Here is a 24,715-nt window from a genome sequence, read left to right on the forward strand (position 1 = left end):
TACCAGAAGAGGATGTTGGGGCCTCAGACGCAAAAGCCTGAATTGGGGGACGGGGATCCATGCCGGAAGCCTGACCCTGAGGCTGGCCTGTCTGTCTCCTTCCCTCTGTGGACAAAGTATAAGAATCGCTGGCTTCCCGGGACCCACCTTCACCACGCAGCCGTGGCCGGGCCCCTGCAGACAGCAGAGGTTCAGGCAGGAGGGCATGAGCCGGAGGGTGCCGGAGGGGGTGGCGGGTGGAGCTGGCCTGGGGTGGGAGGGAGCTCAGGGTGGCCACGCGGCCTCCTCGGCAGCACCGGGCGGCGACGGCAGCAGCGGCAACCACGGCGATGGAGGCCTGGCGAGGTCCAGCCTTGCCCCAGGGCCTCCTATGACCTGGCCCCTCGGCTGCTTTCTTCTCCACTGTGAGCCCTTCACCTGCTTCTCCTTTCTCTCCTTTCCTCCGCCCCCCCTCCCCACCCCCCAAAAGTTTCGAGGACTCCACCCTGTCCACGGCCACTACCCTTGAGTCTATCCCCAGCTCCACGGGAGAGCCGAAATGCCAGCGACCCTGCACCCTGATGCGGCAGCAGAGCCTGCAGCAGCCGCTGAGCCAGCACCAGCGGGGCCGGCCACCCAACCAGCCCACCACCAGCCAGAGCCTGGGCCAGCTGCAGGCTCACGCGGCCTCGGCGCCCGGCACCAACCCCCGGGCCTCCGGCCGGGGCCAGGCTCGCCAGGGCGCCTCGGCCGGCTCCAAGTACCGGGCGGCCGGCAGCCGCAGCCGCTCCAACCCGGGCAGCTGGGACCATGTGGTGGGGCAGATTCGAAACCGAGGCTTGGACATGAAATCCTTCCTGTAAGTCCTCCCCCAGAGTGGGCTGGCCCTACCCCCTCCCCCTCCCCTCCCCTCCCCCTCTGGTCCCTCCACTCCCCCCTCCCCCAGCAGGGGCGCCCAGTGCACTCAGTCGGCCCCTCCCCAGCCTCTCCTTGTGGCTCTTGACCAAAGCCTCCCCCACCACCGTGGAAGGGTCTGTATCTGAGCCACCCCTTCTGAGGATCCCAGACCCCCTTTTGGTGTCTCCCTGGGGGGCTCAGAGAAGCTCCCCCTCTGCCCCACCCATAAGGTCAAGGGAGACACTAGAGGATGCTGTTCGAGGTCCCCCCACCAAGATTTGGCTCCTCCTTCTGGTCCGGCCAGCCTTGCCCTCTGCTCCCTCCCTCCTGCGACCTCTTGCCACCCTCCCTGTGTGGACCCTGTCCTTTTCCTGCAATCCCTTCTCAGTCTCCCCAGCCCTGCCCTCCTCCCTCCAGTTTGCTTCTTCCCTGTAATTAGACTCTGCACACCTTCCCACCCCCCACCCCTGCTCCGTGCCTCTTCCCTCCCATCCATCCTGTCCTCTGTCTCTCTGACCTTCGGTATCCACCTGCCCTCCGGCTCCTTCCTTGGCTCCCCATGGCTGCTTCTTCCCCGTAATAACCCCTCCCCTGGCGACAAACCTGGCAGGTTCCCCCCAAAGCTTTAGAAAACGTTGGTTCTGAATCAGAGCCTTCTTTCCAGGGCACAGGGCTGAAAAATAAGGGTGAGCCAGCAGTGGCTGACCTTGGCCTCCAACCCCCAGCCATTTGCTCCACCTCTTACCCATTAGCCCCCTCCCCAGATGGACCTCCGGTCATTTGCACTCATATCAGAGTCCAGGGCAGCCTGGACTGTGGTTTCCCCAATATCACCTGCCTGCTCTGGCCTAAACATGACCTTCCTTCCAGGCTCTGGGGAATGTTCCCATTGCCAGGTCTTCCCTGGGAGACCTTTTCACAGAGCAGGACTCCAGCCCACTAACCCCGGGAAGAGGAAGGGGAACGCCAAAACCAAGGCCAAGGCCAGCTCATTGATTAGACGTGGGGACTCTGAAGGCCAGCAGGCCCCTCGGTGCATCCTGCCCCTCTGGCTGAGACCCCAGCAAGAGCTTCCCGGACAGACTGGAGCGTTGGCCCTGGGAAAAGGACCCCAATGCAAGAGGCCTTCCATGCCACTTTCCCATGCCCGTGCAAATGGCCTGTGGTCTGGGCTCAGCAGGACAATGCCATCTCCCTGGAGGTCTGGACAGTGCACCTACTGGGACGCTACCCCACCCAGGGGCCCTCGGGAATCCAGCCGGACGGACATCTGCGTGAGACAAGATGCCCAGCAGAGCAGGCTTTGGGAAGCTGGTTTGTTTGGGTTACAGATGCTGGGGCAACGGCACAGGTCTAGAGAGTAGAGGGAATTGGTTTTGCTGTGGCTTGAGCAGAACTGAGAAACGATTGGGATTCCTGCATCCTTCTGCTCATCCTGACCCCGGGTTGCTCTTTCCACAGCCATCACCGCTGTTTATGTCCTGGCAGCTGCCAGACTGGGGCATGGGCCTCTGTAAGTTCAGAGGGAAAACAGAAGGCAGCAGCGGTGGGGCTCTGCGTACCAACTCTCCCCTTCCCGAGCTGCCTCCCTAGGCAACCAGTTTTTGATGGGTAGAGAGCCTGTACCCATAGCCTCTCCACCTGTCCTGACTTGATCAACACTTCTCCCCACCCACGGCTTTTGGGTCCCCTGCTGGTCCCCTCCCAGAGCTCACCCCAGCCCCCCACTTGTAGTCCCTTGCAGCAGGGATTGGCAAACTTTTTCTGGAAAGAGCCAGATCATAAATATTTCAGGCTCTGCAATACACATGTGGTCTCTATCACGTGTTCTTTTCTTTAAGCAATGCTTTAAGAATATAAAAACCACAGTTATCTGGTGGCATTACAAAGAAACAGGCCAGGGACTGTTGTTTGCCAACGCCTGCCTTATACTTTAGCTTCCTGTGCTTTTGAGTCAGGGGGAGAGGGCTGTCCGGGGGGTGGAGGGTGTCCCCCACCCTCTCTTTCCTTCTACTGACTGGATTCCACCACCGACAGCTTCTCCCCTAACTCTTCCTTCCTGCCCCTCATTCTTGGCCTTGGGACCTACAGTATTGAAAGAATGACAAATCAGGTATATCTGCCGAGGAGCCAGTTTTTTGTTTTTTGTTTTTTTTTTTTTAAAGCAAAAGCAAAAGGAATATCTGAAAAAAATGCATTAACCAGAGAAAAACATGTTGTTTTGTTGGGTTCACCTTCCCCCAGCTCAACTAGCTCCCAAGCAGCCAAATGGAATTTTACCAACTCTAAAAGAGCGCCAGTGGGCAGGGGACAAAGAAAACAAGGATTTGTCCTGAGAAAGGGGACAGTTGCTGCCTGGAAGTTAGATGCTGCCCAGGCCTGTGCCATGACCGAAGAGGGCAAGGCATCCTCTCAGCATCCTCCTTGCGCCCTTCCCTGCTGGCATCTCTTGTCTCCTGAGACGCCTCAGTCCCCATTCCTCCCCTCCGATGCCATGTGTCACCTGTTTGAGTTGCCTGTTTGCCGGCCTCTCTGGGAAATAATGATGGCAAACGCTTCCCCTCTAAACCTGGCCTTCCTTGACAACGCTTGCAGTGGTTGGATTCCTGAGCCAGGATTCCCTCCTCTCCAGAACTTTCCATTAGCCTTCCTACCTCTCCTTTGGCCCTTGTCAAGGTAAGCTTTCATGCCTGCACCACCTGCGAACCCCTCTACTTCGGTTCTGCTGTGAAATGCAACGCCCAATGAACTCCACGAGCAACCAGAAAATGCCCAAGGGGCCAGTGGTCTCAAGGACACGTGAGCCACTGATGCTTCCTTTACCTCCCTGGAAAGTGCAGTGACCCTACTAAGTCCCCCGGGGTGACTGCCCAGTGGTCCTCTTAGAGTGCCCCAGGCTAGAGGTGTCACACCTTGACCTCTGACCTCACACTGCGGCCCACCCATGGATTCTTTGCCATGACCAGGCCTCTGCAAGATCAGGCCATCTCCAGCTGCCCCCACAACTTCCTCCTGCGGTCACAGGCTACCTGCAGCCCGGCCCAGCCTTCTGCAGACCTGCTTGTCCCAAGACCCTGGTACCTTCTGGACTGCTTTTCCAATGGAAAGACCCTGGAACTGGACCCAAAAGCGTTCACTTGAGGAGGCCCAGTATGGCAGAGGCGTCCATTCTCCTCGGATGGGCCGATTCTCCCTGTTGGCATCGAGGACGTTTGGCTGACGCCACGTAGAGATGTCTTTATGGCAAGCTTCCATAAGCTTGGGGCCCAGTGCCCACTGCATTTCTGCCTGGGAACCTCCCACCCAGGAGCTCAAACCTGCCTTCAGGAGGGCCCCCCAGAAACCCCGCTGGCTTTTCCCAGCAGCCTGGAGTGTCCAGGGCAGGAATCTCCTTCGTGCAGACGGCGATGAAATTAGCCTTTGGAGATAGGCCATGTCCTAGAATCTGGGCTCCCATCCCCACAGGTCCCTTGGGACCATCCCAGCCAGACTCCATCCCGCACCCCAGGCCTCCACCCAGCCCCTTCCCCATTTCTCTCCAGAGAACCCGGCACTTGCCTGAGACACAGACAGACGCGCAGGGGTCTCTGGGGCTGCGGCCATCTCCCGCCCCCGCCCCCCACCCTACCACTGTTGACTGCGGTTTGGTTTCTCTCTTGCAGGGCCAGTTTCTTACAGCTCTTTTCTTCTTTCTCCTTGTCTCTGTCTGTCTCTCCTTCTCCCCCTCCACCCCCGCCCCCCCCGCCCCCCCGGGGACCTCCTCTGCCGGGCAGGGAGGGCCGGATGGTGGTGCTATCTCTGGTCTTAGGGCTTTCGGAGCAGGATGACTTTGCCAATATCCCTGACCTGCAAAACCCAGGAACCCAGCAGGACCCGAGCGCTCAGGGGGACAAGAGGTACGAGCCTGGGGTGAGGGCCTGCGGAGGCGGCGGCGGCAGAGGAGATGGGGGGGGGAATGTCCCCAGACCCGCCCCCTACCTCGGTGGCATCCCCCGGGTCAGAGGCCACCGCTGGCCATCCTGGGACCATTCTGGATCAAGCCTGCTCCCCGGGCATGCTTGCCCCTCGCCCGAGAGCAAGGGCAGCCTTTTCTGTCCCCATCTTCCCGCTTGGCTGTTCTCTGCTGCCCTCTCCATCATTCATCTCTGCCCCCTCCCCAACTCCCCCCACCCCCGTCCCAGAAATCCCTGTTTCTCTGGAGGTTGGGGGGAGGGCGAGGGGGGAGGGGATGTTAGAGTGGAGGTGCCAGCCTGTTCTCCCTTATCCCCCCACCACCACCTCAACCGCCCCCCACCCCTCTTGCCAAGAGGCCCCGTTGGGGAGCTGGCCTCACTCCCACTGCTGGGCATGCCCCAGCTGCTCAGCTGATGGAAAGGGAGCCCCTGGGGGGTGGGGGACAGGGGCTGGGGTGTCGCTGGAGAGACCTGGTGCCAGGGTCCAAAAGCAAGCCCCTGAGCCTGAGGATAGCAGAAAGGGGGGCTGGGGGTGGGGTGGGCGGTGGCAGAGGTTCCCAGGAAGAGGCGGGGGCCGCAGCCGCAGGGCTGCACGTTTCAGCTCCCTGCATTTCAGTCGGGCGTCTCCACTCCCATGGTCTCGGCCCTCGGTTCAGGGAAGCATTTCCAGGTGTCCCTGTGTTGGGGAGGGGGTGGTCCGTTCCTCATGCAGAAAGGGAAGGGGTGCAGGGCCCAGGGAATCCCCAAAAGCAGGCCTGGGCTTCCCACCCCAGCGGGGCCCCTGAGGTCCGGCCGACTTCCCCCTGCCCGGCCTCAGGTCAGGTCTTGTTGACCGGCTCAGGCCTACAGGGAAGCTGGTGACCTGGCAGCCGGGGCACTCCCCTTCTGGCTTCTCGCCTTGCACCCTTGGGCATGTCACAGCCCCTCCTGGGTCTGTGCTTCTTCATCTGTTAGATGAAGGCGGTGGACAGGGTGACCTCTAAGGAAAATCCCTTCCAGCTCTGACATGCTGAACTTCTAAGGAGGATGACAGACCCTTGGGTGTGGGCACTTTGTCAGATCGTGTGAGCCAGGCAGGCAGGGACTGGGTTTGGACGGGTGACCCTGAAGCTCCTCGAAAGGCCTTTTAGGGGCAGGAAGGGATGGTCCAGAGTGGCTGCCAGGGCCCCGTGGTTTCGGGAAGGCACGAGGCTGAGAGCTGGACAGCGGGCTTGCCTCTCCTTCCAGTGGCTTCTGGAGACCAACCCTCTCTCTCCTTCCCATCCTGAGCCACAGTTGCGTGTCTATGACGGGCAAAGCCAGAGGCCCCCAGGGAGCCCGACAGAAGAGTGGGACTGGTTTTCCACTCACTGGCACACACGGTGTCCAGCCCCAAACCCGTGTCCAGTCTGCCACCCCAACCCGCTAGGACCTGCAGGGGACACAGCTGCCTAGGCAGGAACCTCCAAGCTGGGTGGCGGCCCAGAGGCCCACAGGTGAGAGGGTGCAGGAGCTTCAGCCTGCCAAGAGTCTGGCCGGGGACAGGTGTGAAGCGTGAGGGAGCAGATGCAGGCTGGAAACTGGATTTCACTCCATCCATGTGTTAATTAACCGGCTCCATTTTCACCCACGGCCTATTTTTACCTCCTTGCCACTTAGGTCTCACTTCATATTTTAACACACCCGTCCCTTCTGATCATGACATCAGCTTGTCCCCTTCCATCCCGGGAAAGGTGGGCATAGAGGCAGAGGCGGAGGGCTCTTGCCTCCACCCGCCCTCACTTTCCCAGTGGATTCATGCCATCGCCACCTGCTCACGCCCACCCCATCCTGGAAACTCGCGCCTCACTGCCTTTGGGGGTGTTTCCCGGGGTTCACCGCCCCAGGGGTGCCCAGATCCGAGTGCTTCCCTCCCAGCAGACTCTGCCCACACCAGGGTTTGCATGGCACCACCCACAGGGCACTGGGCACCTGAGCCCACCACGCCTGCAGGCTCCTGGACTCCCGAACCTGGGGTTCGTGGTGGGCTTGGATCAGCTGTCCCTTCCTCCTTGGCTTCCCCTGCCAGACCAGGGTCTGCCCTTCGGCTCCCCGCCCAAGGCACCCTTCCCCATCTGGCTGTCCCGTGGGCCAGGTGCGTCTGGAGTAGGGCCCTTAGCTGGGGTCAGGGAGGACATCGGGCCACTTCAGTCTGCTAGCCACAGGCTTGTGAACTCCAGGAGACAGCAGGGTTCCATGAGTTTCCAAGCAAGGTGGGAGCATGTCCAGCGAACCAGTAGGGAGATAGGAGGGTCACTACCTCCCCACCCCCAGGAATTTTGGAAACCCCAATCCCTGACACACACACAAACACACACACGCACACACACACACACACACACGACTCCATGTCCAGCCTTCAGGATGCTCAGGGACCCAGGAGGTGGGGGGAGGCCGAGGTGATTCAGGCTCCCACATCTGCCACGTCCATTCCACTGCACCTACGCCACTGTACCCACCCAGCCATACCGCCTCAGCCATCCCTGTCACCATCGCGCCTTGGGATCCAAATGGCTTCCACCGTGGCCCCACCCCCACCCATGGGGGGCGGGGCGGGGACCAGGCCCCCCCCCATTGCTCTCCACTTCTGTCTCATGTGTGTTCCCCGCCTCCTCTCTGCCTCTCCCTTCGGCCGCCTCGTCCCTCCTTGCCCACCCCGGCAACTGCCTCCACTTGTCTCTGACTAACCTTTCTTGGCCTCTCTCTCTCTCTCTCTCTCTTTCCTTCCATCTGCTCCTCACAGGGTGGTCCCCGGGCCGGTGACGGGGCCCCTTGGCCTCTCCCTCTGCCTCTCTCTCTCTCTGTTCCTGTCGTCTGGCTCTCTGTCCCATGCCTCTGACAGCTTCAGTGGCGCTGACCCTTTTTTCCGGGGCTGCTTTGCAGCTGTGCTGACGCTGTGGCGTGGCCAAAATAACTCGAGTTTTTCATACCTTCAGCAGTCACTCTCTCCTCCTCTCCCGCTCTATTTTTAACCTGACTTTACCTCTCCAGCTATTTCAGTCTCCTCTCCCTCCCCTCGTCCGTCTGCGTGAGCACGTGTCCACGTGTGTCCCCGTGTATGTGGCCGCGCGGGCACCTGGGCGCACGTGGTGACGCCGCCAGGAGGGGATGCCTGGTGTGTCCCCTGGGCGGGCTGGGGGCGTGGCGGCGTCCGTAAGGCGACCGGGTTTTCACAGCAGGTGTCTCGTGCGTCTGACCCTCAGCGCATCTGTCCCTGAAGCCGCTTCCTGCTTCTCCCTGTTTCCCTTGGTCCCGAATCACATGCACTCTGTGTGGCATGCCGGGGTTTCCCCACTGCATCTCCTCCCCGGATCTAAGTGTGCCCATGGCTGTGTGTGTCTGTGTGTGTGTCATCGCAGCTGCCCTGGTTGACTCGCCTTGCTCCAGTCTCCTGGACGTCTGTGACACAGAGACCCCTTGTGAGTGCCTGTGTGTGTGTGTGTGCAGACCTGCTGTTTGGAAGCCCGGTGTCTCCCCGCCAGAGCCTGGCATGCACCCGTGCGTGTGTCTGTCTGTCTGTCTGTGCTGGCGAGGGCCGTGGCTTGTGTCCAGCCTTGAGTGTGCAGCTCGGGTGCTGAAGCAGCTCTTCTGTTTGTCCAAGCCTCATACCGCCCGCCCCCAGCTCTCCTTCCCGCGGGACGTTCCAGCCTGGTCCCTGGGCAGGTTCTCAGTGTCCCCCACACCAAATCTCGGCTGAGCAGAGCCCCAGACTCACCACCCAGCCCCTGAGCCAGAGAGCCTGGCGCCCTAGGCACGGCTTGGAGCAGATGGGGCCTGGCGTGGAGCTGTCAGATCCGCCCCGGCCGGGGTGGGGACAGGGGAGCAAAGGTTAACCTGGGCTTGTCTCACCCATCGTGTGGCTTCCTGTGCATTAAGTTAAATTAAAAATTCATTGCTCGGTCACCCTAGCCACACATCAAGGGCTCAGTAGCCCTGTGTGGCTGGTGGCTGTTGCATTAGACATGGTAGAGAGTCCTAGTGGACACAGCTGTGTGGAGCGCGGCCCCCACCCTGCCTCATCTGTCTCATGTCTGATGGGTGGGACGGGTCCCCAGGCTCTGGCTGAGCCTGAGCAAACACGGGAGGGGGCCTCCCGAGGCCAAACACTCGGGTGCATTTGCAGAGGGTGATGATACCGAGAAATGACTTGACTTGTCACCCAGCCTCCAGCTGGGGAGGGGGAGCAGGGTCAGGGGTGGGGGGGTCTGGTGGAAAGAGGAGGCATGCTCAGAGACCACCATGCCAAGCCAGTGACTGGAGAGCGTGGGGGGGGGGGGCGCTTGTCTGGGGTGCCAGAGGCGTGGGAGCACCCGCCAAAGCAGAGCCCACAGGAGCGGTTAAGCCAGAGTCACACCAGGGGCCGAGACGAGGGGGTCAGTGCTGGGCCTCCCGGACGACAGGGCATAACTTCTGCCAGCCCGCAGGGGGTGGCTGCCCCTCGGGCCCCCAGAGAGGGCCCTGCCGCCACCCAGGCCCCTGGGGCCGCGGCCACCCCCCGCCCGCGCTCATTTGGACACCCTCCCCCACTCCCGCCCCGCTGCCCCCCCCGACCCCAGGTTGCCTGCAGGAGGGAAGGCAGTGAACACAGCACCGGTGCCCGGCCAGACGCCCCACGATGAGTCTGACAGCCGGACTGAGCCCCGCTCCTCTGTCTCTGACCTCGTCAACTCCCTCACCAGCGAGATGCTCATGGTGAGAAGGGGCCCAGCAGGGGAGCGGGTGTGTATGGGGGTGGAGAGGGGGGGTCCGCCGATCTGGGGCTCTTTGCCCAGCTCTCCCACCCCTCCGGGCCTCAATGGCTCCATTTGTCAAGTGAGAACGCCGACGCCCACCCGCCTTCCCTCCTTTTCTGCCGTGAGAAGGAGCCTAAGGGAACGTACGCCTCATCCAAGCAGGAAAGGCTGACATGGAGAGTTTGGGGGACAGAAAGGATCCCCTTCCTTGGGGCACGTCCCCGGACCTGGAGGCAGGAGTGGATCTGGCTTCCCCAAACCTGCGACCACCCCCAGACCCATTTCCGGGGTGGGAAGGGGGCCCACTGGGCCTGACCCCTCTGAGGGGCAGCTGTGCTGGAGGCTCACCTCCATACCCCACCCCACCTGAAGCCTCTGGTCCCTTGGGATCCCAGTTCAGGTGTTTTTTTCACCTGGGCAGAGTGGGCGTGGCTTTGCATGGCGCCCCCTTGAGGCGGAGGTGAGTCGTAGCCGTTGCCTCCTGGGTACTTTCCAAACAGCCCTGGGGGGCCAGGGCGGTCCCAGGGAGAGGACATCCAGATGGGGCAGTGAGAGAATAGCCAGCACTCTGATATCAGTTAAAAGTCTGGCAGCTCAGAAATCCCAGGGAGGCTTTGGGAGAGGGTAAGGTTGGAAACACGCCCCCCTCCCACCTGACATGACCTGGAACAAGTCATTTCCCTCCCGGGACTCGACCCTGTGCTCCTGTAGAGGGGCTGGGCTTGGCTTGGTGGGCCCCCAGGTCCTCACCAGCCTGGCATTCGATTCCGTGTCCTTGCTCACGGGCCCCAGGCCCTCAGAGCAGGCAAACCTCTCTCTTCTGCCAGCTCTCACCATGCATCCCTGCCCAGAGCGTCTCCCATTTTCGTGTACACACGAGTCACCTGGGGATCTTATTAAAACGTAGATTCTAAGTCTGCAGGCCTTCGTGAGGTCTAAGAATCTGCATTCCTCCTGGATTCGAGATTGGGCTTTCCCATCCCAGTTCTGGTCTCCTTGGGACCTCCCCACCTCTCCCCTTCTGTCCCACCCCGCAGGCTGCCTGGCCCTCCATTGCCTCCGTGCCATCTCCCCCCAGCCCCGGGGTCAGCCTCAGCCATACTCACCTCCAGCCCCACCATTGCCACAGTCTCCCAGCCTCTCCGCCCAGCCTCCTAAATGGTCACAGCTTCCTGGGAGCCAGGTTCCCAGAAGCCACGGCCCTGTCCCAGCCAGCTTGCCTGTTCCTTGCTGCCTCCAGGGAGGGGCCTAAGGACCACCACTTCCGTCTCTCCCGCTCAGCGGACGCTCCCGGCAGAGCCTAATTCCTCGGCCCTATGTCCAAGCCGGGCCAAGCCGTGACTTCAGCTCATACCTGTGAACTCCAGGCCCTGGGCTGTCAGAAGCTGGGGGGCTATGGGACAGGAGTTGGGCATCCCCAGTTAGTGACCAGAGGGAGGAACTGAGGGGAGGGGGTTTCATAGAGGAGGGAGGCCAGACGACAGCCCCACCCCGGCCACCAGGGGCTGGCTGGGATGCTTCTGGACGCTGCCTTCAGGAGCAGGGCCTCAGGCAGCATCTCTTTCCAGGCTACGGTGGGGGTGGCCAGGCCCCAAGGTGCCATGGGGACGGCTCTCTGAGCTGCCCTAGCTGGTTAATGAGGGCTCAAGGCTGTGACTGTGCCTAAGGAGGCTGGGGTGGCCCCAAAACCGCTGCCCCTTCCCCCTGGCCCAACCCAGGCCTGGCTTCCAACCCCCAGGCTCAGCCTGTTTGGGAGGTGACCAGAGGGACCCTCAGGTGGGTCTTCTTGGGACCCCACCCCAGCTTTAGAAGAAACAGGCAGGGGCACGTGGAATTTGCCTACTCAAGCCGTGCCCCGGGATGTCGGTCCCACAGCCAGTACTGGCAGGGGCCAGGCGACAGAACAGGGAAGGGCCTGAGCCCATTTAACCCTTCTAGAAACCCCACAGGGAAGTTCCTATGGTCCCCATTGTGCAAATGCAGAAAGTGAGGTTCAAAGGGAGTGGGGCTGGCCTGAGCAGAGGTTGGGGGAAGGGCCCCCCCCCCCCCCCCCCGTACTGGCTGTGCAACCTTGGACCTGTGACTTAACCTCTCTGGGCCAGTCTCCTTGGTTAGAGGGAGATGATAAGTACCTGGCCTGGCTGTGGGCAATAAGAAGGCTCACGTTATACATTCTTAGCATTCCTGTTTCAGAGCTTGGGACCACCTCTGTGGTGTGAATGACAGGGCCCAGGAGGCTGGGGAATGCAGTCTACAACTTAGTCACTGGAGAGAATCACCCCCCTTACTTCCTATGTGTTCAGCCTTGGGCCCCCCCCCCCCCCACCTCGTACCCACCCCTCAGAGAAAGGACCTGAGAGCAGGTGCGACCTCACAACCCAGGGGTTCTCCCCCAGGGGGGTCCTCCTTTGGAGTCACTTTGTAAAGAATGCTGATGCCCAGGCCCCACCCCAGCCCAATCATATCAGGCTCTCTGGAGGTGGGGCCAGGGGCTCTGTGCCCGTCAGTGCCCCAGATGATTCTGCCTGATACTAAACAGACACTGCTCCTGAAAACTTGCCCATCGCATTTGGTAACTCACATCGGCCTTGGCACCCCAGGCAGTCACACCCCAAAGAAGTATCGAGGTAAACGCTTTTGAGATGTGAACAAGTCCCTCATCTATTTTGCGGCCCAGGTTTTTTGTGTTGGTGCATTTCGCAGGGAGGCCTGCCAGGCTGGGACTGCAAGGAGAGACTGGGAGTGGGCCTCATGCACCCTGGGCATCAGAAAGGGGGTGGACTGGTCCCCAGTCTTCTCACCAGCATGTAGATTGGGCCCCGTTGTGACGAGAGAGAGAGGCCGGCTCTCCACAGCTGGACCAGCCCTGCACTGGGCTAGATGGGAAACTCTGGGGAAGCCACACCCTCCACAATGGTGCTGGCATCTCCCCTCCCACCCCCAGCTCTCCCCAGGCTCGGAGGAGGACGAGGCCCACGAGGGCTGCAGCCGAGAGAACCTGGGCCGGATCCAGTTCAGCGTCGGCTACAACTTCCAGGAGTCCACGCTCACCGTGAAGATCATGAAGGCCCAGGAGCTGCCGGCCAAGGACTTCAGCGGGACCAGCGACCCCTTCGTCAAGATCTACCTGCTGCCAGACAAGAAGCACAAGCTGGAGACCAAGGTGAAGCGGAAGAACCTGAACCCCCACTGGAACGAGACCTTCCTCTTTGAAGGTGAGACGGGTGCTGCCCGCCCCCCCACCCCCACCCCCACCCCCACCCAGCTGCACATGGCACACGTGTTCACCCGTGACCACATGCACAAGCGCATGGGTACGCGCACCCGAAGGCACACAAAGACACAAGCACACATATGCACTGACACATGCGGGCATGTAATAGACGTGCACGCCGGCATGCATGCACAGGTGCAGAGGCACGTGTCCACATGTCCTTGCACACGCCCGCACGCACAGATGTCCTGGCCCGGTTAACCTGATGTATTTTGTATCTAGCTGAGGATCAGGTCTCAGGTGCTGGCATCACAGCCAGATGCTAAGCAGGAAAGCCGGGCCATGGCCTGGGATTTCAACCCAGACACAGAACTCATCCTGAAGAGGCAGGGAGAAAGGGAGGTACCCACAAAGTCCAGGGGAGGAGCCCCTCAGAGTCACCATTGTGTTGCAATTAAACAGCGCAGGCTATGGCCCACCCAAGCCTCTCGGTGCCCTGGTTTTCTCCTCTGTAAAACAGAAAAAGTAATAGTGAGGATTCAACAAATTAGTAAATAGTAAACACACCCAGAATATACTTTATAGCCGTTTGTCAACTTGCCATTCTCTGCCGCCTGCATGGGGCTGGCCTCTCCAGAGACAGAACAAGCTCTGGTCCCTTTTTGAAAGCCTGCTCTTTGTCTCTTGTCTCTGAGGATTCAAGGTAACCAGAAAGCTGGATGTGTTATCAGGAAATGATTTCCCAGCCTGGCTTGAGTAAGATGACATGTCTGTCCCAGGCCTTTTGAGTGCCTGGACCCCACCCTTTCCATAGCCCTTCCCTGACAGCTGGCTCAAACAGGGAGATTAAATCCCTTTGACTCCAACATCCCAGAACTCTGTCTCCCCAGAACACATCAGTGTGCACACTAGAGACTCTTCCCCATCTGGTGTCTCAGCCACTCGGCACCTGTTCTCCAAAGTGACAGCCATTGAGGGTGAGCTAGTGGGTGCTTGTGTGTTTTTGGACCCCCACCTCCCCAAGACAGCATAGAGGCCAGTTTAGAGATGGCGCCACCAGCAAGAGACTCCAGGGTATATGTAGTCAGTTGGTGGGTCAAGGTGGCAGAGCCCCAATCCACAGTTCCTTCCACAAACATGTACCCAGCTCCCTGGGTGGTACTGAAGAACATTTCCCAGAAGAAGGGCCATTCAGGATGGGTTCTGATGGATGAGTAGGAGTGCCGGATAGGCACTGCCTCTTCTTTTTGCCCAAGAGACTAATTTATTTTACCTAAATAACTGCCAAAGGTCACCTGGGCTGGGCCCCCAGGGCACTCCAATTTAACCAACATACAGTCCCCTTCAATATGAGGAAAGGGACCCTAAAGGAATTCAGATGCCAGAGGGATGGGGGCTGGAAGAATGTCATGTTTCTTCTTCGTGCTTTCCTGCTTCTGTCAGAGGCTACTCCATGCTTCCAGAGTCTCCAAGCTGAAGGTGCTGAATCCTCCAAAGCCCTTCCCTTCTCTTCCTCTCCCTTCTCTTCCTCTCCTTTCTCCACTCGTTGGGCTGAGGCATGTCCTTCTCCTCCCTTCTCACACTCTGTTCCAGGCCCTCCAGATCCCACCTTACCCCCATCTGATAAAGCCTCCCAAAGTCAAGTGGCTCCCTGGCTCCCGTGCCATCCAGGCTCCTTTGTTTGGCACACTCCCACCGCTCCAATGGATCATTTGGTGTTTCTTTCAATTAATTATTCACTCAACAAACATCTCTGGGGTACCTACTACATGCCAGAGATGGGGTCAGATGCTGGGATCAGCGGTTGGTGACCAGGAGCCCTCTTGGAAATCTTAGCCTAGTGGGAGAGACAGAGAGTAATCGAGGAAGCAGGTGGCTAAGCCTTTATTACAGCTTGGATACATGCTGCGAAGGGCAAGTGCTAAAACTGTGCAGCAGGGGACCTGTCCCCGTCTGGGGTGTCAAGGATGAATGCCGAGACCTGAAAGATGAAGAATAAGCCACGTAGTGGGTGGCCAACCTGTGCCAAGCCTCAAGGCAGGAAAAGTCAGGGTACAAAGGGCCAGAAAGGAGGCCAAGTGGCGGGAGCCCAGTGGTCACAAGATGAGCAGGGAGAGAACAGCAAGCCAGGTTGTGAAAGGACTTGAAGCCAAGATAGGGTTCACGGCTTTTATTCTGAGTGCACTGGGAAACCATTGAAAGGCTTTAAGCCGAACGGGATCATGATGCGATTTCTATTTTTAAAAGATCACTCTGGTGGCTGTATTGAGAATGGACTCTAGGAGAAAAGCGTGGAGCAGGGAGGATGGTTAGCAGGCTGTTGCGATGGTCCAGGCAAGAGGTGCTGGTGGCTTAGATGAGGGAAGTGGCAGTGGATGTGGGGACAGCTGCAGGAGGAAGGACCGACAGGACTGGCTGATGCCTTGGACGGAGGTCCAGAGGGAAGGGAGTCACAAGACATGTGTCTGCTCCTATTTCTGTACCTTTGCCATTTCCCTCTCCTGGATGCTTCCCCTGAAACCCCGTGGGGCTTGCTTTTGGGCAGCCTTGCCCATCTTAGGCAGAGCCATGTGCCCAGGCTTGTCTCAGGACGATTGAGCAAAGCTGCCCAGAGAGCAGCGGGGCTGCTTCCTAGCTACAAGTTGGAGACATGATGAATGAGTGAATAAATGAACGAATGAGATGGAGTTTGAGTCCCATTTCTATTCCTATGGGACTCCGGGCAAGTAATTTAGGCCATCGGAGCCTCAGTTTCCTCATCCATGAAATGGGCAAGATGCCACCCACCTCGGGGAATTGTTGAGAAAGGCAAATGAGATGATGACAGCTCTTGCTAACTCTCCAATGCCAGTTGTTGTCTGGCTGTGCCCGGGTTGGGGGGGGGGCCGCTGTCCTGCCCAAGCACCTAGCCTTTCCTGGGGCCCCCTGAAGCCCACTCGGTCCTGCTCTTCACCTGCGCTGATCTTCCCCTGCCCCCAGGTTTTCCCTACGAGAAGGTGGTACAGAGGGTGCTGTATCTCCAGGTCCTGGACTACGACCGCTTCAGCCGCAACGACCCCATCGGGGAGGTGTCCATCCCCCTCAACAAGGTGGACCTGACCCAGATGCAGACTTTCTGGAAGGATCTGAAGCCATGCAGCGATGGGAGTGTAAGCCCCCCTCCCTCTGTGAGCTCCTGGCGGGGCGGGGCTGGTGGATCTGGCCCCAGGCCCTTCTCAGCCTTGGAAAGCAGGGGGATGTCCAGGAGGGGTGGAGGTGGGGTGCAGGTGGCCGGACCCCCGATGGAGTGGGGCTCCTGCTAGCTAACCTGCAGACTGGTGCTCAGCCCTTGGGGAGACGAGCTGGACTAAAGAAGCGGGGCTCTGCTCAAAGAGCAGGTGTTGCAGGGGGTGGGGTGCATGCTGGGGGTGGGGTGGGGCGCGCACAGACCTGCCAGGGGAGGAGATGGTCACCTGGAGACAGATGTACAGGAGGTGACAGAGGGCGCCAGGGCCAGGGCCAGCCAGAGAGCTCTCCAGCTTCTGCTCCCCGCTCCAAGTCCCCAGACCCCTCTCCATGGCCCTGCCTCACCCTCCTGTTGCCCCACCAGGGGAGCCGAGGGGAGCTGCTCTTGTCTCTCTGCTACAACCCCTCTGCCAACTCCATCATCGTGAACATCATCAAAGCCCGAAACCTCAAAGCCATGGACATCGGGGGGACCTCAGGTGCTGGGACCCCTCCTGGCCAAGGGCAGGCGGGCTGGGGGGACCTTCTGGGGACATGACCCGCTTCCGACGTGGAAGGGCTGGGGGCCCTCCCCCTGCCCCTCTGACCCTGCCCCCCCCCCGCCCCGGCCAGACCCCTACGTGAAGGTGTGGCTGATGTACAAGGACAAGCGGGTGGAGAAAAAGAAGACGGTGACAATGAAGAGAAACTTGAACCCTATCTTCAATGAGTCCTTCGCCTTCGATATCCCCACGGAGAAGCTGAGGGAGACGACCATCATCATCACTGTCATGGACAAGGACAAGCTCAGCCGCAACGACGTCATTGGCAAGGTAGGGCCAGGCAGGTGGAGCCATGCCCAGGGGTGCCCCGCAATGGGATTAGGAGTGCAGACCTGGTCCACTGAGACCCCAGGCTCATCCTCTCCCCTCTCTGGGTCTCCTTTCCCTCGCCTGGAAAGTGAGGGATTGGATGTGATTCTCCCCTGAGATTCCTTCCTTCTGGGCCCTCCTGTGGGTCAGTGAGCTTCGGAAAGCCAGGGAAAGAAGGAAGTGGGAGAGAGAAGTGGCATAGATCTCCAAAAGAAGGTTTTCTAGACAAGACTCCAGAACAGGACAAAGACCTCAGAGCAGTGTCACCTAGGGTCTAGACTGCAGAAGGCCAGCCAGGTGGTGCAGCATCAAGAGCTGCAGTAGACTCTAAGGACCTGACTTCTGTTCCCACTTCACCTGGCATTACACTGGGTGCTGTGTGACCTTGGGCAAGGCACTCCGCCTCTCTGAGCTTTTGTCTCTAAAACGGAGCTACTAATACCGACCCTACAGAACATTACAGGGTGATGTAAGAATTGTTGGAGACCCTTGAAAGTTCCCTTTGTGGAAAGTGGCTTTACTTAGTACATTTCAACTAAAAGAAAGAAGAAAACCATGCCTGGTCCTGAGTTTTTCCAGGGTGTGATTCTGTGATATAAACCCTTCCACTTTTCTACTTTGAAACATCCATTTCCTGTGTTAATGGCTTAGTGTTAAGAGTGCAGGCTTGGGAGTCAGACTGCCTGGGTTCGGATCCAGCCCTGCCTCTTAGCAGCTATAACTCTGAGCTTTGTTTCTTCCTCTTGAAAGGAGAATAAGCTAGACATCAGTCACAGGGTTTAGGGATGACGGAATAAGAAAACTCACGTGAAGTGCTTTGCATAGGCCCTGGAATTAATGTGTTGGCCACTATTATAATAAAGGTTATTTTTTAAATGTTCCTGCTAAGGGCTCCTATGTCCACTCTAGACATGGTGGTTTGACAAGGTGCGGTGCAGGGAATCAGAGGGGTGGAGCAGGCAGGGCGGGGGCTTCCAGAAGCAAGTAGGGGAAGACATGGGTCACTGCCCTTTACTGGGGGGAGACAGAAAGGAGTCACCAGGGCACCGACAGGAAATGGGGCCGAGCTGGAGGCATCCCTTGGACAAGTGAACCCAATTACGGGGGAAAGGCAGGCAGCCTGCCTGCCACTGAGTGTGGCCCAGACAGTGGACACAGGTGGGACAGGCCCCCCAGGACTGCAGCCCCCATACTCCAGCAGGAGCCTGTGCTTTTGGAAGGGCTTGGGGCCTCCTGGGCCCCCTTCACAAACTGAAGTCAAGAGCAAGTAACGAGCATACTTCCGAGTTCTTCTTACCCTTGCCTGTTAGGGTTGGGTTTCCTTAGGTGCCAGTTATAGCTCCTTATGGAAAGCTCCTACCTTCCATTGGCTGGACTGAAGCAAGAGTGGATTTGTTCCCACTTTGGCTGGGTAGCTTAGGGATCTGGAGAAGCTCTGAACCCACCCGACCCCTAGCCCCAGCTCAGTCCCTGGAAGCCAGGAAGCTGCTGTCTGCCCAGCAGCACCCAAGGCTGCAAGCAGCAGGTGGCAGAGCTGAGGTTGCAAATGTTGGCCAGTCTCAGAGCTGGGTGGGCACACTGAGGCCCTAGGGCTCTAGGGCCTGGTTAGAGGTGCACCATCAAGCAGCCTCAGAGGGCCACAGCCACCGACTGAGAGAGCTCACCATGTGGGGTGGCCAGCAGGCCAGCCTGTGTCCCCCACCTGCACGTACCTGTCCATGAGGCAAGTGCTAGCAGCACCCCATTTTACAAAGGAGGCATCAAGGCTAAGAGAGACCACTCCATTAGTGTGTGACAGAGCTGGGCTTGCCCCTACTCTCTCTTTTTTTTTTTTTTTTTTTTTGCTCTTTTATTTTATTGGGGGAATAATTTTAGATTTCCAGAAAAGTTACAAAGGTAGTTAAGAGAATTCCACGTCCTTCTAGCTCAGTTTCCCCCACCATCGTCTTCATGTGACATTGAGATGCTGATGTAGACACATTACTATGACCTAAAATTCCAGATTTGCTTTTCCACTCATGTCCTTTCTGTTCCAAGCCCCGGTCCGGGGACCCACGCTGTATTTAATTGTCACACCTGCCCCGTCTCCTCTACTCTGTGGCCGTTTCCCAGCCTTTCCTTGTTTTGCATGATTCTGATAGTCTGGGGGGAGCACTGGAGGGCAGGGGTCCTGCAGAACGCCCCCCAATCTGGGTTACCCCTCTTTGGCCCCCAACACCTGTACTCTTAACCACCTACCAACCATGGGGGGACTGGGGGGGGGGTACTTAGGGACCTCCAGGAGCAGTTCTACCAGGCTGTGACGTCCCTAACGCAAAAGCCCAGGCCCTGGGCTTGGCGGTGGAGAGCCCCACAAAGACCTGTACTGAAATCCGGTTGTGCCTGGTATCAGTTATGGGCAGAGTCTCCTAAGTCTCAGCCCCTCAGTTCCCCCACCTGCAAAATGGGGATAACTACATACCTATCTCACAAGTAAAGACCCAGTGGTAAACGTGTTATCAAAGCACCGAGCTCAGGGCCGGGCATGAGGGCAGTGTCCAAGCAGTGGACGGGGTCGGAGTAATTCAGGGGAGAGATTTAGGCAGTGTCCAGCAGGCACATTCCCGGGGCAGAGCTGGAGGGTCCCAGGATCACAGGCTAGGGTGTCTCCCCCTGGTGGCGGGTCGGGGGTACTGCTTCATAAACCGATGCTGCCAATGCTGTCCTCTCCCTTTTTCTCCCCAGATCTACCTGTCCTGGAAAAGCGGGCCTGGGGAGGTGAAGCATTGGAAGGACATGATTGCCCGGCCCCGGCAGCCTGTGGCCCAGTGGCACCAGCTGAAGGCTTAAGTGGGGCCGGGGGAGGCCCAGGGGGCCAAGGGCCCAGGTCCCCACCCTGCCCTCACCATTTTATGCACAATGCCCGGCCTGGCCACCCCCCCTAAGTCATGCGTGATGGGAGGTCCCTGAGGGTAAGCCAGGGAGGGGGGTGGTCCCAAGACTCAGTCGGCCCGTTTCTAGGAAGTACCAGCCCCACCCACCCCCACCGGTCCAGCTCTGGGGGGAGGGGCTCTGGGAGCCATTTTCCTGCTTTACCCCTTTCGTTCTTGACTTGCTGATACTGAAGAAGTCGGGGGGGAGGGGCGCGCGAGCCAGGCTGGCCCCAGGCAGGTGGGCAGATCCCTCCAGAGGCCCGCCAGGTGGGCACGGCCCGCCGTTTTCTTTGAGGCAGTGCCTGGAGTGGAGTCAGGCCGCCCCCTCCCCAGCCCAGGAGAGGGGAGGCCGAGGCGTTTGGCCCTGGCCAGGCCAGGAGAAGTCCGTCCCCAGGGCAGGTTCAGGTGCCGGCTGGGCCCTGAATGCTGAGGATAGTATAAATAGCTCCTGGATTGTGGAGCCGCAGCCCTGTGTACCTGTGTCGTGTCCACCCGTGTGTGTGTGTGTGTGTGTGTGTGTGTGTGTCTGTGTGTCTGTGTGTGTGCTTGTAGGGAGCCCCCTGCTCCCTGTCCCCCGGGGCTGGCCGTGCTTTAAGACCGCAGAGAGGGTGGGGTTTCTGGAAGGTGCAATGGGGCTGGGAGAGCTCAATGCCCCAGGGCTAGGTGGTGGGAGAGGAGAGGCAGGGAAGGGGTGAGTGGGGCAGGGGATGGGGGATGGGTGGGGTGGAAAAGAGGGTCAAATCCTGGAGCTGGGCTGAGAACTGGGCTGCCTCCTGCTGTCCTTTCCATCCCTCCGTGCCCCCTCTGCTGAAAGTCCCCCAGCAGCTCCTTCCCCAAGCTATTTCATCTCTTTATCATTGGTTCACACTTTTAAGGCACCTACTGTGTGCACGGAATTCTACCAGGACTCACTTCTCCCTTCCTTCTCAGGGGTCCTAGCCCCAAGCCAGCCCTCCTCCCCCCCTCCAGGCTTTCTTCCCTAAAACTCATTCCAAGCACACCCCCCTTCCCGCTCTCCCAGAGCGCATATCTCAGCCACGTTGGCAATATTTTCCATGCTTTTCCAGCTTCTTCCATGCTTTCTAGCTCCCTTCTCCTTCCTCCTCCCCCTCCCCCCGTCTGGGCAGACCCCTATCCCCCACTCCCCCCATTCTCACCCACCACTGTTCATAGGCGTCCCCTTCCATCCTCCAGCGCCTCCCCAAGACAACCTCCTTGCCCTTCCCTTCCACTCCCCTCAGAACAGCTCTTTCCAGCCCTGCCACTCATAGCCAGGGAGAGCATAGCCAGGGAGAGCGAAGCCAGGAGGCAGGGAATATTCCAGGATTCTGCGATCTGAGATTGCCCCATGCAAAGAAGCTTTGTATTACTACGAGACTGAGCTGGGAACAGCGCTGCACACCCTGGGGTCCGCGCGAGCCCGGGTCTGCAGTTCCCACCATGACCGCCAGGTGGCACCTGGACACCACAAGTCCGTGGCGGTCATCTCGGGCCACAGGGCACACCCCCTAAAAAAAGGGGGGGGGGGCACCCTGGAAAGGGTCCCCAAATCCCCAGGACGGTAAAAGCATGGGCATTACAGAACCATTTCCTTGCAGTAGGCTGCCCCTTGAGCTGAGCATTCTGCTCTAGGCAGTGCTTGGGTCACCTTCTTTGCCCATCTCAAAAAACTCTGCAATCGAAGCTCATACCCCGGCCCCAGGGACCTGAAGGAATATCATACGTAGTCGGTGACCCGTTCTGTAGAGTGAAGAACGCTAACGTAAAGCAAATAGTCACCCGCATTCCTTGTAAATCCAGACTTTCTATATTGTAGCTTTGCTTAAAATGGGGTCTGCCCGGGCGCTGGGCGGAGGCGAGGAGAGGGCGCTGTCCGGAGGCCCGAGAGGCTCAGGGCATCTGTCATTCTCCATCCTTGCCTCGGATCCGCCTCAGTTTCCACCCCGGGGTGAGTGGGTGGGGTAACCCTGGCCCGCCCACAGCTGGAGAGCCCTCGGGGGATCCAACCAAATCGGGCCGAATGGGCGGGGGCGCCGGAGCCCCGCCCATGCAGCTCTCAGCCAATCACATGCAGAGAGCATCTCTGAGCTGTCGGTTCCCAGGCAGACCCCACCCGGGGAGCCTCGGTGACCCGACCTGGGCAGGAGGACGGGGGGGGGGGGGGGGTCCCCCGAGTACCACCTGCAGCGGGGGGTGGAGAAGACAGGCAGCAAGGGGAGGATGAGGAGGGCGGGCGGGGTGAGGGGGGAGGTCTTGGGCGACAGGAAAGAGCAGGGCATGGGGGGGGGAACTGGAGAAGGGGGGGCACCGGAGCCCTGCCACCATCCCAGGATCTCGGGCAAGTCACCCACACACCCCCTTGGGCCTCAGTTTCCCCATCTGTAAAATGATGGTAATAATACTTCACCTACCTCATAGGGGAGGTTGTGAGGCCGCCCTCACCTGACCTGGGGGGTCGCGGCAGGAAGACTCTGGAGGTGCTACCTGCGAGCAAAGTATTACTACCGCAGCTGAGAGCAAGGCCCACCCGCCCCTCCCCAACAGGGCCCCCCCCCCCCCCCGGGGACAAGCCGAGGCCACCCGCGGGCCCACATGTCTCTTAATCCACTGTGTTCAGATCCCTTCATGAGCGTCACCTGCCGTTTTCGTGGGCGCCCGAGACATAGTCGCTCCCTTGTTCAGGTATCTTTTCTTGTGACCATGTCCCCGTAGACCTGCTGTACAAATTCCACCTGCCCCAGGACCCCGCACCCGCCCACCGGCATCAGACGCCAGGGAAGGGACAAGGAAAACAGCCAGACACATTTAAAAAAAAAAAAAAAAAGCCAGGGGTCCCCAGAACCCCCCAGCTCAGCTGGGGACAAAGGGGTGGGGATCAGTGGGTGTTGTTTGTATTGTGTTTGAGTCCTTAAGCGCAAGTGTTTTATAAAAAAAGAAAAAAAAAAGACAAAAACCCACTATCACACACATACACAAATATTTGCAGCAAAGAGAAATGAAGAAAAACTGAAGAGAAAAAAAAAAAAAAAGAACAGTAAGAAATTTTTCCACCACGCGCACCCTCTAAGCCAGCAAGATTTCCTCTTTGCAAAATCATATTTTTGTGGGGATGGGCCCTGCTTTTTGTGGCAGGGTCCATTCTGATTAATAAAGGACCGTGAAAAAGAAAGGAGCGTGTTGGGTGTTTCCTGGGTGGGTCCCCACCCTCCCTCACCTTCCTAGGGGAAGAGACAGCGGGGGGAGGGGTACCGGGGGCATGGGTCTGCGTCTCCCTTGAACTTGCCACCTTTGGGATTTGGCTTCCTTGGGCGAGGAGCTTCTTGAGCTTCCAGCCCAGGCTTGGACTGGAAATAAGAACCTGCCAGCTGTCCGGAGCCTGGGAACAACCCAAAGCAAGGCTTGGTGGGGGTGGGATCTCCTCAAGGCCCGAGGGGTACCACTTTAGCTAGCTCCAGTTAGCACAGCACCCCAACATCCCTGTTCAAAGCAGGTTAGACAAATCAAAAGGTGACCGTCACAGCCAGCCCCAACCCCTGGTGGGGTTTCAGGTCAGCTTCTCCTCCTTCCTGGTCTCTATGCAGGAAAGAAAGACTTGGAGCTCTGGATCTGTTGGCTGGACCAGTGGCTTCTCCAGCCTTTTCTAATTGAATCCCTTTGGATTAGAAAAATCGTTCCAACCCAGGGAGTCACCGAAAGCTCCCACCTTGAAGACCTGGGAAACTCAGCTCCAGTCCCTTCCATCTCCAGATATTGTGACTCCAGGCAAGTGATTTCCTCAGCCCACACTAACAAAGCAGCACCCTTTCCCTGCCCTCCCCGCACAGCCCAGGGGGAAACTGAGGCCCGTTGGCTCTCAGGGTGCTTCGGAAGGAAAGTGCCACATCTGTTTCAGACGCAGGCACAAAAGGAATGAGCCGGCCTCCGTTGTCGCAAGCCCACGAGTTGCTGACCCCAGCCCCAGTCCTGGGTCAAAGGGGTCATGCCCCCAGCCCCCCCCCCCCCCCCGCTTCCCTAGCACCTGGGGCCAGGGGCTGCCCCTTCGAGCCAAATCTTAGGGACCCCACCCTACCCCCACCCCCACCACCTGCTCCTGCCTGCCTTCCTGCTTTCTGCTCCCAACGATTTCTTGCAACCTGGTTTCAATGTCCCATTAGGAGCTCTGTTTTTTTTTTTTTTTTCTGGCTCCTAACCTCTGCCCCAGAGATTCGAGGGAAAGGTGAGCAGCCTCTGAAGCAGCCCTTCCCTCTGTTCAACCTTTCTCTGTTAAAACAGAGTTGAAAATTTGGGCCTGAAAGCAGGGCCAGTCTTCTCAGCCCCTGAAGACTTTTGCTCCTTTCCCGTCTTCACTTCTTTGAGTCATTTTCCATTCACTCCGACTCTGAGACATTTTTCCATCCCTGCATGTGCTGGGGATCCACCAGTGTCTTCTTTGCCCCCCAAGTCCCTCCTGGATCCCATTGCTTTCCGGAAAGCCATCCTGAGCCCCATCCTGCTCTCCTCTCACCACCCCCACCCCCACCCACACACTGGGTTAGGAGCCCTAAGACCCATTTTATGAGCCAGTCACTTCCCCTCCCTGGACCTCCGTCTTGGTACCCCACATGCCCCGCCTCCTCTGTTCTTTTCTCTGGTCACAACTGACCGGCCCCATTCCCTTGGCCTCTGCCCCCTGCATCCCTCAACTCCTCCATGGCCCACCCACCTCTCACTGTCCCAAGACAGCTTGGGGCAGGGCGGGGGTGGGGGGGGCGGTCACTGATGTGGCCTTTTTTCCAAGTGTCCTTTCAAGAGTTGTCTTGTCTTCTCCCTGCCACCAAGAGGCCAAGTGAGAAGTCACAGGTAGTTCGGTGCCAAGACTCCCAAGAGAGTGCTCTCTCGGTCACCAAGGGGTGGGGGTGGGGCTGCGATCTCTGCCATCCCTGGCAGTAACTTC

At 58.9% G+C, this 24,715-nt stretch overlaps 1 protein-coding gene across 4 annotated transcripts in view; it reads left to right on the forward strand.

Moving 5' to 3' along the window:
- Nucleotides 1-21,923, forward strand: part of SYT7 (synaptotagmin 7) — a 58,696-nt gene extending 36,773 nt beyond the window's left edge. For 2 of the 4 annotated variants that reach the window (XM_077116023.1, XM_077116019.1), the window contains 8 exons: nt 521-838; nt 4,650-4,772; nt 9,404-9,539; nt 12,525-12,795; nt 15,774-15,943; nt 16,384-16,498; nt 16,632-16,831; nt 19,595-21,923. In XM_077116023.1, the coding sequence (XP_076972138.1) occupies nt 521-838; nt 4,650-4,772; nt 9,404-9,539; nt 12,525-12,795; nt 15,774-15,943; nt 16,384-16,498; nt 16,632-16,831; nt 19,595-19,699 (1,438 nt within the window). In that variant the 3' untranslated portion in view covers nt 19,700-21,923. The remainder of the gene's footprint in view (nt 1-520; nt 839-4,649; nt 4,773-9,403; nt 9,540-12,524; nt 12,796-15,773; nt 15,944-16,383; nt 16,499-16,631; nt 16,832-19,594) is intronic. The other 2 variants (XM_077116020.1, XM_077116021.1) reach the window with 1 other exon arrangement.
- Nucleotides 21,924-24,715: the final 2,792 nt, after the last annotated feature.

Source organism: Tamandua tetradactyla, chromosome 9 (assembly GCF_023851605.1).
Source record: "Tamandua tetradactyla isolate mTamTet1 chromosome 9, mTamTet1.pri, whole genome shotgun sequence".
NCBI classification, from domain to species: Eukaryota; Metazoa; Chordata; class Mammalia; order Pilosa; family Myrmecophagidae; genus Tamandua; species Tamandua tetradactyla.